The sequence below is a fragment of the Actinia tenebrosa genome, unplaced genomic scaffold, assembly GCF_029948245.1.
Source record: "Actinia tenebrosa isolate PJP-AT-01 unplaced genomic scaffold, QUT_ActTen_1.0 PGA_scaffold17__23_contigs__length_9995812, whole genome shotgun sequence".
NCBI lineage: Eukaryota > Metazoa > Cnidaria > Anthozoa > Actiniaria > Actiniidae > Actinia > Actinia tenebrosa.
The window spans coordinates 7,671,464-7,681,850 of NW_028292577.1; the positions used below are offsets into that span (position 1 = coordinate 7,671,464).

General features: G+C 39.1%; 2 protein-coding genes across 2 annotated transcripts; one reads left to right on the top strand and one right to left on the bottom strand.

Moving 5' to 3' along the window:
* Window positions 1–331: 331 nt before the first annotated feature.
* LOC116299313 (uncharacterized) lies at window positions 332–8,918 on the top strand. The gene is made up of 10 exons (XM_089032073.1): window positions 332–453; window positions 1,424–1,606; window positions 2,201–2,388; window positions 3,875–4,044; window positions 5,370–5,464; window positions 5,565–5,721; window positions 6,036–6,099; window positions 6,435–6,727; window positions 7,922–8,093; window positions 8,249–8,918. Exons 2-10 carry the CDS (start codon window positions 1,458–1,460, stop codon window positions 8,401–8,403), a joined length of 1,443 nt encoding a protein of 480 aa, XP_088888199.1. The 5' UTR covers window positions 332–453; window positions 1,424–1,457; the 3' UTR covers window positions 8,404–8,918.
* Window positions 8,463–10,235, bottom strand: LOC116306062 (uncharacterized). The gene is made up of 2 exons (XM_031716094.2): window positions 10,008–10,235; window positions 8,463–9,609 (listed from the first exon to the last, which is right to left on the bottom strand). The coding sequence occupies exons 1-2, from the start codon at window positions 10,190–10,192 to the stop codon at window positions 9,249–9,251; spliced, it is 546 nt and encodes a 181-aa protein (XP_031571954.2). The 5' UTR covers window positions 10,193–10,235; the 3' UTR covers window positions 8,463–9,248.
* Window positions 10,236–10,387: the final 152 nt, after the last annotated feature.

The window sequence follows — 10,387 nt, forward strand, 5'->3', positions numbered from 1 at the left end:
TTTGCAGGTACATTCGTTTTCAATTGTCGGTCGGGAGGCTACAATCTCTCCGGCCGGCTGCATGTCAAACTACAAGAAAAATTTTGTAGAAATTCGTCATATTTAAATAATTACTTGCCACCAAAATGGGTGTTCCTTGACTTTTCTTCGGCATTTTAATTTTTCATTCGCGAGAAAAAAATTGACAACGTTTGAATAAATTGCAAGTTGTGAATTGACCAATGAAAATTTTCGTTTGCATGGCTTTTGAATTAGTTTGACAAATTAAGTGTTCAGTGTTCCTTTCTGGGCACTGAGTAATTTGCAAATTATTATTTTTTTAGTTGGAGGCTTGCTACTGCTCGATGCTCGAAGGCAAAACACTTCAAGCAAGATAGCTATCAGTCCCTCTTTCCCCTGGATACTTGGCTATGTAAAGTCTTTCAGGCAGCGGTTCTTCAACTTGCAATAAAGGTTAGGCTCTGAATGGTAAACGTGTATTTTTGAACTCTTAAGGACTTTATTTATGTAACAGCTGCTTGTACAAAAGCGAGAATAAGTGAATATTTGCAATAGGGAGTAAAACATTAAGGCAGGATTCATGACAAAAAATAGCCGTGTGTTCTTATATGATATGACGTTAAGAGTCTTAACGAAATGCCTCTAAATAATAGTAACAATCCCGATCCGCCAGTGTAGTAACGTTAGTTCTTCAAGTTCTGGTGATTTTCCGATATAAAATAGATTTTTATTATTGAAAAAGAAAAACGACACCGTGAAAAGCTTGTGAAAATACGACATTTCTGCTGAAAATCATGCGAAAATTTTTTCGAAAAAAATGTCAAACCGTCATTAAAAATTCGAATTCTGCCATTCTTGTCTTCGACAAATAAATTTCAAATAGAGCTTTCAAAGCACTGCAATGTGAAAACAAAAACTCCCAACTAACAGATGGTCAAATCGTTGTCATTTCTTAGTGTTTAAAAAAAATTTACTGTCTCCGGCCGTCAGTGTGGTTGGTTGGATGAGAATTTTCGGGGCGAGGAGCCTTGTGGTTCAAAGCCATGCATTTGAAAAATACTTGTAAAAAATCAAATAATTTCGTCTTTTCTGGTACAGTAGAGCCTCTATTACGCGAACAACCTCTATTTGCGAACAACCTCTCAATGACCAATTTGCCATGACCATTCGATTGGCTAAATCGAAGTAAATTTACCATGGTTACTTACTGTGCAAATACTCCACAGGGAGCCCAAAATTTGATAGAAACGGGTTCAAGCGCAATAGAACCTTTTTAACGGTTTCATTCGCGCTATTTTCGTAGGGATTGAACTTAAAACTTTGAAATGGCTTCCATGTCCAGCCCGGCTGTGATTGAATAGAAGATATTCTCCGTGCATTTTGATTGGTAGACTCCAATAATGCATTTGCTTTTAATTCCTAGGGTGACCGTCAATCAAATCCGCTGACTTTCTCTGATGGCTCTAAGCATCTTTGTGATTCTGGTAGTGTCCACCCAGATGACGCAGTCTAGCCAGCAACCCACTGGAGTTGATGGTACGGCAGATTCAAACAACGATCACCGTCATTGTGATTCGATTCCAGTTTCAGTGGCTGTTCTTCCATGGTTTGTGAAAAGAAGTTACTTTGTTTACACATCCTTTTATTTCCATTCACTCATCGACCGACTGACCGACTGACCGACTGACCGACTGACCGACTGACCGACTGACCGACTGACCGACTGACCGACTGACCGACTGACCGACTGACCGACTGACCGACTGACCGACTGACCGACTGACCGACTGACCGACTGACCGACTGACCGACTGACCGACTGACCGACTGACCGACTGACCGACTGACCGACTGACCGACTGACCGACTGACCGACTGACCGACTGACCGACTGACCGACTGACCGACTGACCGACTGACCGACTGACCGACTGACCGACTGACCGACTGACCGACTGACCGACTGACCGACTGACCGACTGACCGACTGACCGACTGATCAAGTGACTCACACTCTCAGTCACTTCTATTAAGCTATAGCTGTTGTATCACAGCGTGGGACAATCGATCACAACAGAGCTAGGCTCCAACTGGGTGAAAGCCAAAAGATCGAATTAGAATTTATAGTAGTTGATTTTTGTCACTTTTCTTGACTGTTCCCAGAAATAATATTTTATCCATATTTATATCTATCTCATAGGCCGCCTTATGTTGGGAACGTCTCAAATGATTTTCAATCAAAAGTCATCCAACAGCTACGTGATGAGATAATTCAACGGAGCCTTAAAAACCCAATCACGTTTCGTAAAACGTCAAGCGAAAGTGAGCTCAAAAAACTATTTAAGGCCAACCAAACTGATATTGGTTTTCCTTTGATCGGACGGTATGGTAAGTATAAAGGCACGATGATGATGATGATGATATTATCGTGAATTTTTTAATACAATATTGGTATTGCTTTAAAAACGTTCGGCTTCAAGTGAGATTGCTTTTACTTCGATCAGAGAGTATGGTAAGTATAAAGACAATAATATATATATATATTGATGATGATGTTGATGATATTGATAATAATGATAAACTGACATTGATAATGATGATGATGACGATTGATTGATTGATTGATTGAAGACTTTATTTAATGAGGGTGAAACGTGACAGTAATTTTGTTAACTGATTAACTTGTGGCCCTCGATCGATACTGAAGATGGTCGTCAACAGTGTCTTCAGTGGATCTTTTACGTCCGTCTTATACAGGGTTTTATAATGAAGACAGACGGGGCCTACGGTTAAGTCCTTGTCCGAGAAGACTTGAAGGTCTAACCATTTGCAGATATAATTATAAAGGCAGCACCTTCTCCTCAGTTATTTTAAGACCCTGCGGTTGGTCCGGCCGCGGGACTCGAACCACGACCGAAAGTCCGATGCTCAACAAACTAAGTCAACCGGTTGGCAGGTCTTAGTGTCCGAAAATCCCTCTGCGGCTGTAAAGGAGAGTACTTGCGCATGTGCTTGCATCGCCTCGCCTCGCACAACAGACCGACGCTCTTACTAACTGAGCTAACTAACCGGGTGATGATATTGATGATGATGATGGAACTTGATAATGATATTGATGATGATGATGATGATGATATTGATGATGACGATGGAACTTGATAATGATATTGATGATGATGATGATATTGATGATGATGAAACTTGATAATGATATTGATGATGATGATGATATTGATGATGATGATGATGGAATGCTTGATAATGATATTGATGATGATGATATTGATGATGTTGATGGAACTTGATAATTATATTGATGATGATGATGATAATATTGATGATGATGATGGAACTTGATAATGATGATGATGGTGGTGATAGTGATGATGTTGATGATAGTGGGGATGATAATAGTGATCATGATGATACTGGTGATGATACTGGTGGTGATGATTCAGTGGTGATATTGATAATGATGATGTTGCATGATTTTGATGTTGGGTTGGGGATAATGACGATGATGGTGGTGCATATGATGAGGATGAGGACGCTGCTGCTGATGATGATCATATTACCATGCATAATGGTTAATACGGCTTTCGTATAGACCATTTTCTCAAGGCTGCGTGCCCATCCAACTTGACGGGCCATAAAACTGAAAAAAGCAAATTCAGCGGTAAAACAGAGAAACCAGTTTTATATTTAAAGAGGAGATCTAGAATAATCAATTTTATGAATTCTTATCGAAAAAAAAAGCATAGCAATGCATGATAATACTCATCATAAAGCTCGTGCTCTGGTATCGTGGCCCGCCAAGTTCCTTAAATCTGGATGCGCACGCAGCCTTGAGGAAACGGTCTATTGCTTTACCAAGGTTCGGCTCCAAGTGAGGTCATTGGAGATCACCCAGGACTGGAATTCCTTGTAGCACCACAAACCCCAAGCCCAGGAGAAGTGTGTATGAACACGTTGCGGGAGTCTTGGCCTTTGTTAGCTTTGTCACTGATCCTATCTGGAATGGCAGGGATACTGATCTGGTTGATGGTGAGTCGGGAATAGAGACTTTGCACTATCACGTGATATGGTGGCAGCCATGATAGATTGCATCCACAACAATAGAGAGTTTTAGATTTACGTTCACGGCAAACGTGAAACGTCAGTTGACCATTTAAAAATTATTTTAAATAGCTTAAAAAGAATCGCAAAAAAGTCTAAGTAGTAGAAAAACAAAAGAATATTTGTCTTTGGTGAGAAGGTTTGTAAAAGGTAAAGTAAAATACAGGAAAACAATGAAAACGTGGTCACGTTTGCCGTTTGCGGGAAGAAAAAAAGTCAATGTAAAACTCTCTAATATAGTGATTCTTCAATGGAAAACTGAATTCTTTCTCAAGTAAATTAGATTAAACCATATTCTATTGTTCCTAGTGCCTACTGTCATGGCTGCCGTCAAGTGATGGTGCAAAGCCTCTATAGGACGTTTGCATGATGGCGTCACTGACCTCTACTACCAGACTCCCTTGCACACTTTCTTTTATTCAGTTAATTAGCACCAATTGTCTTACTATTCTCATAGGGAAATACAAATTTGAATAAGAAAGAAAATTCGCGAAGCATTATGGTAGTTGGAGTCAAATGACGCCATCATGCAAACGTCCTATTGAAAATAGACAGCCCCGTGACGTCATCATGCAATCCCGCAGTGCACATTTGTTCTTCTCTTGTTCATTTTATTGCCACCAATTGTCTTAAATTTTTATAATTTGATCAATCTCACGATTACTTTCGGTGAGTAAACCTCCTTATCCTGAAACAACCTCTGGGGTTATCAGTTAAGCCACGGCTAACGCACAGCAGATCGAACCCTAAAAAAACCTCTGGGCTGATCAAAGTCAGGGCATAGCTAACTCACAGATCGAACCCTGAAACAACCTCTGGGCTGATCATAGTCAGAGCATGCACGGCTAACTCACAGATCGAATTGGAGATTAGATTGTTAGGTTTCCTGCAGGGAGGAAAACCGGAGGATCCGGAGATAAACCCTCGCATCAAGTATGTGACCTAACGACACTACTCACAGCACTCACATACGAGATATTGACTCCAGGAATCAAACCCAAGGCCCCAGAGGTGGGTGGCGAGTGCGCTAGGCTACCGTAAGCTATAGACCAAATTCAAAACTCGCGCCGATGTGAGGCTTAAGTTGTGAACAAAGGGATCTGGCGTGACTCAAAGTAATCTGGCGTGATTCAAAAGTCACGAATCACGCAAGATTCCTTTGTTCACAACTTAAGCCTCACATCGGCGCGAGTTTTGAATTTGGTCTATTCCATGTAGGCTTGATTCTTAAATTCAAATGTTCTTCGATTCAGGAAGTGATTGGCAACCGAAAAGAGTTTCCGAGGTCTTTTGCCAGAGGACCATGGGAAGGTTTTTGGTGGGCTTTCATCTCTATGACAACCGTGGGGTACGTATGGATATATGAAAATTCAGCTAGAGGGATTTTTCATTGATTCGTTCATCCATCCATTCCGTTTAACGGCCATCTTGGAATTGCTTTACCTCAGATACGGAGATAAATGTCCTCGTTCAGTAGCAGGGCGCTGTTTTGCTATTATTTGGATCTTTGCCGGTCTCATCCTGGTTGCTGTGTTCATGGCCAACGTGACAACAGCTCTCACGTCTGTCTCCATCAAACCAGAATACAAGCTAAGCGAGACAGAGGTTTGTGAAAAGTCTTAATCATATAAATGCGTTTTCTCTAAATCTTTTTCGTCTCAAAACTAAGTTTAGATTGAGTTTTCATGTGAGTACAACTCTCTAGATTTCGTGAAATAGGCCGTTTGACTACCACTTTACCACAGCGCAAAAGACAATTGCTGCTAATTAACTGAACAAAAAGAAAGTGTTCAAGGGAGTTTGGTATTGGTAGTAAATGATCCCATAATGCAAGTGTCCTATTGAATGGTCAAATATAGCACTTGAGTTTTTTCACATTTATATGGAATTTGAACTGAAATGATTTTTTTACGCTGCAGGTTGGTGTGGTATCAAAAAGCCTTGAAGAGGAACTTGCCAGAAATAATAATGCAGAAGTAAAAGGTACTAGTCAATCCATGTCACGTAAACGATACTTTTTAGTCACGCACTCTATAGTCACACAACGTGACTTTAGAGCATGGTACTAGTCGAAACTAGTCATTGTTACGGCATCCTATGGTAACGCAACATTTTGGTTGGTGACATTAGTGGTTTTAGCGGCAACAGGGTCTTTGTTATATCAGTTGGCAAGAGAATATGAAGTACTTTATATTCTCTTCCAGTTGGGTGTTACCAGTGCCGAAAGACCGCTAGCCAAAATGAACCTTCTTCTGCATACAAAAAAAAAAAAAAAAAAAAAAAAATCGCTCATTTTTGCAAATTGCTGTTTTATTTAGTATTTAAGAATTACGACGAGCTTATGACTGCATTCCGTCACCAACGCATACCAGGAATTGTCATTGATCGCTACACCGCTGGGGTACGCCTCGAGAACGAGACGGGCCCCTTTCGTCAACACATTCTTCAGGGCAAGCATTTTTCGCTCCGCAACAAGTACCAATTGATTGCCAATATATCTTCGAATTTTGAAAAGATCATAAATGATGAATGCGACGACTACAACTACGAACAAATCTTAGAATGCATCGAGGAAGTCATGACCAAACATTTACTTGAAAGGAAAATACAGGTATTTTTGTGTTAAAGTGTATACCAAGGAAAAATTTTATTTTCAAAATCACTTGCATGTGACCAGTGTAGTAGTATGGTTGCAGTATTTTTGTATGTGGTTTTCTCTTTTCAGAGATATAAACATTTAAAATATCAATATGCAAATGAGATGACGTAAATTCAAGACTAATTTATTATACGAAAATGCTGTTGTGGAAAGTACTGCTTTTTTCCATTTGCAAATCATCCTTATAACTGAAATATATGGTTTTGGACACTTTTAGGTTATTTCACTTGTCGTAAATTTCACTGCAAAATGTAACACATTCTTGAATTTACGTCATCTCATTTGCATTTTGATATTTCAAATATTTTTATCTCTGAAAACAGAAGACCAGATACAAAAATACTGCAACCAGGCTAATACGCTGTTCCCATATAAGTGATTTTGAATATAATTTTTTTTCCTTGATATACACTTTAAGATTGTATATGCCTTTCGAGAGCCGCGGACGCAAGCACAAGCGCAAGTAGTCTCCTTTGCAGCCGCTTTGGGGAGGGATTTTCGGACCGACACTAAGAGCGACTGCAAAGGAGACTAAAGCACAAGAAAACGCAGGAAATGACGGGTGCTTTCCATTTACCAAGGACAACCGGAAATTCTGGTTGGAAAACAAATGGTATGTATCATTCTGATCGAAAAGTTCCGGAAAACTCGGTCTTCTGATGGAGTAATCCACTTTTCCCGCCCTTTTTGGTTCTTCCGTTTGACGCGTGTATCATTTTTCGAAAGTCAAAGCTTCCCGCTCTTTTCATTGCATTATTAGCGAATGAATTTCCAACCGGATGCGGATTGGTTAATTGGTAAGCACCAAGGGCGGATCTAGCCAAAAAAATATTTGGGGGGAAAGGGGGCTAATTGAGTTGGGGGGGGGGGGGGGGGAGGCTAATTGAGTTTCTTCCGTCAACACAACGGAAAACGATAAAAACCATCTAATTCTTCAGTTTTGTTTTGTTTTTTTCCTGCTTTTTTTCCGCCCTTGAGCACCCAGGATCTATTTCTTAGACTATTGTCCTTTTTTAAATGTACACAAAACTCTTTAACCGGAGCTAAAGTCAGGCAGGCTACACACAAGCTAGGTAAAACCCGGAATTCTCCATGCATAGAATAATGCTTTGATAAAGTCCTAGAAAAATCTTATGTTCTTAACAGGGGATGAACAACAGTTTTTCCACGACTACGCATTCGTTTAATCTTTTCATCGAGTCCAAGGGTGCTTTGAAAGAAGCTATATACATCTCTATTGGGGTTTTAGCCGCATTGATTTGCGTTGGTCTAGTGGTTGACAAGATTTTCCGGAGAGCAGAGTCACACAAGACGGAAGGTAAGTTATTCTCCTCCGCAGCTGTTCTTTGTGTCGTCACGCAATGAGCGTTGCGTGACGACACTAAGACACTAAGAACGACTTTATGTCTGGGGGTCTAACTATTAAATATAATTACAAGATACCCTTAAAACATGATGTGAAAACATTTTCAGAGCAAGAGTTAAAAGTTCATGAAGATGATGACATCATGGAAGACATTGCCAAAGGAAAGGAAATGTTGAAGGAACTACAACTACTTCATCAAAGACTGGAACAAAAGATCAACTTAAATTCTGCTCGGAAAAGAAAATCAGAAATTTCTAAGTAGATACAGCTATTAAGTTCAATGTGTTAAATTAAAAACAAATTAAGTTAGGAAAGGTAAAACCAATTTTAAAAATGTTTATTTAATTTGAATCTCCCAGCACTCCCCCAAATAAAAAAATAACATTTCCTTATGATTTCAAAACACTACATAAAGCATATAGAAACAAGTGGACTATTGAATATTGAATATTCCTATTGCCTGATCTAATAGTGGTCGATTTCAAAGTCTATGTATGGTAGAAAAAATAGTTTTTGATGTAATAACAAATGATGACGACGATGCAACAATGATGACGATGGGAAATTAACAGTGATTCCAAAGAGTGCCTCTTCTACCACTGAATTTAAATTGGAATTTAGAAGTTGATTTTTGCAGAGAGCTAGGAAAGGCAAAGAACCCAGAGAAAATCCCTCCAAGCACAGGAGAGAAATAACTAGCTAATTGTAATCTATACACACATACATCAAATCAAATCCCACTGTTATGAGATTCTAAATAAAAATCAATTGAAATTTCTTTCCGTCATATTCTAATGCTGTCCAGTTTGTTAATATAACAATAATAGGATCACTATTTGCCCTCATGAGATATGGCTTAATCATTACATACGTAATGACAATTCCACTATCTTCAACTATATGGGCCATTTGCATTTATGATGGCATCATTTTACTAACACTACCAAAATGCTTCATGAATTTTCTTTTCTATTCAAATTTACATTTCCTCATGCGAATAGTAAGACAATTGGTGCTAATTAACAGAACAAAAGAAAGGGTGCAAGGGATTATTGTAATGGTAGTAAATGACTCTATAATACAAGTCACCTATTGGCTTGAATTTCATTATTGTTCCAATTTCTTTTTAAGGTTGTTTAGGAGCATTGTGTGAGCTTTCAAAGCCTCACTTGCTGCATATCTTGCTAGAATGCCATAGCTTGTGATTGCAAGATTGTCTGTTACTTTTACGCTTCCATCTGCAATATCTGTTAACTCCCAGTACTGGTGTACCTTCAACAGATCACTGTGTACAGAAACATTGAACTGTACCATTGAATTAGGCTCCAAAACCGTCATGGTTGTTGGCAAACTAGTTTTTTGGTTATAAATACCGAACATTGGTATTACTTCATGATATGTATAAGTTACTTGATCATTACCAATATCATTTTTGCTTTTCTGCAAGTCCGTAACAGCTGGATTGTCCCTAAGAAATAAATAAAAGATCTTATTTTAAGGAAGGTACCTTTTTTGATGGGCGCAAGGGGAGTGGCACAGGAATTGTGAGTTAAATGGGGGGGGGGGGGGGGGGGGGCAGGGGTAAGGTTTTTAAAATAGCAAATTCAAAATAAATCACCCCCAGCCTCTGCAAGATTATAAACGGACACTCCCTTAGCAATATTTCCCTCCAGCCCCTTTAAAGTGTTATTTAAAAATCGCATTAATATTTGATATAAGCTTAGAATGAAAAGTTGACAACTTACGCTAGAGGATGTAGGGATGTTATAAGATAAGGGTCAATCAGAGAAGCAAAGATCGCATTAATATTGAAAAAAATGGCATTAATATTTGATTTAAGCTTAGAATGAAAAGCTGACAACTCACGCTAGAGGATGTAGGGATGTTATGAAATAAGGGTCAATCAGAGAAGCAAAGATATCTTCTTTGGACGGTCCTCTGATTTCAACGCTTAAAGAAATGCTTCTAGTTTCAAGCTCCAGCTTCTGCACTAAAAAATATCCAACTACAGCAGCTACAACGACGAAAATTGCGAGCACAAACTTAGCCATTTTTACAGACTTGCACCAACAGGTACGAGAATACAAATACTGGACGAACTATCCCGAAGAAGGATCAATCGCGTATCAAACGAAAATACCTCGACTCTGTGCCGAAACTTTAGCGAGCAATATAATTGGATTATAGATTTATCGGAGTGTATTCGGAACTGTACGTATTACTCTGTCAAATACACAATCTTCAGC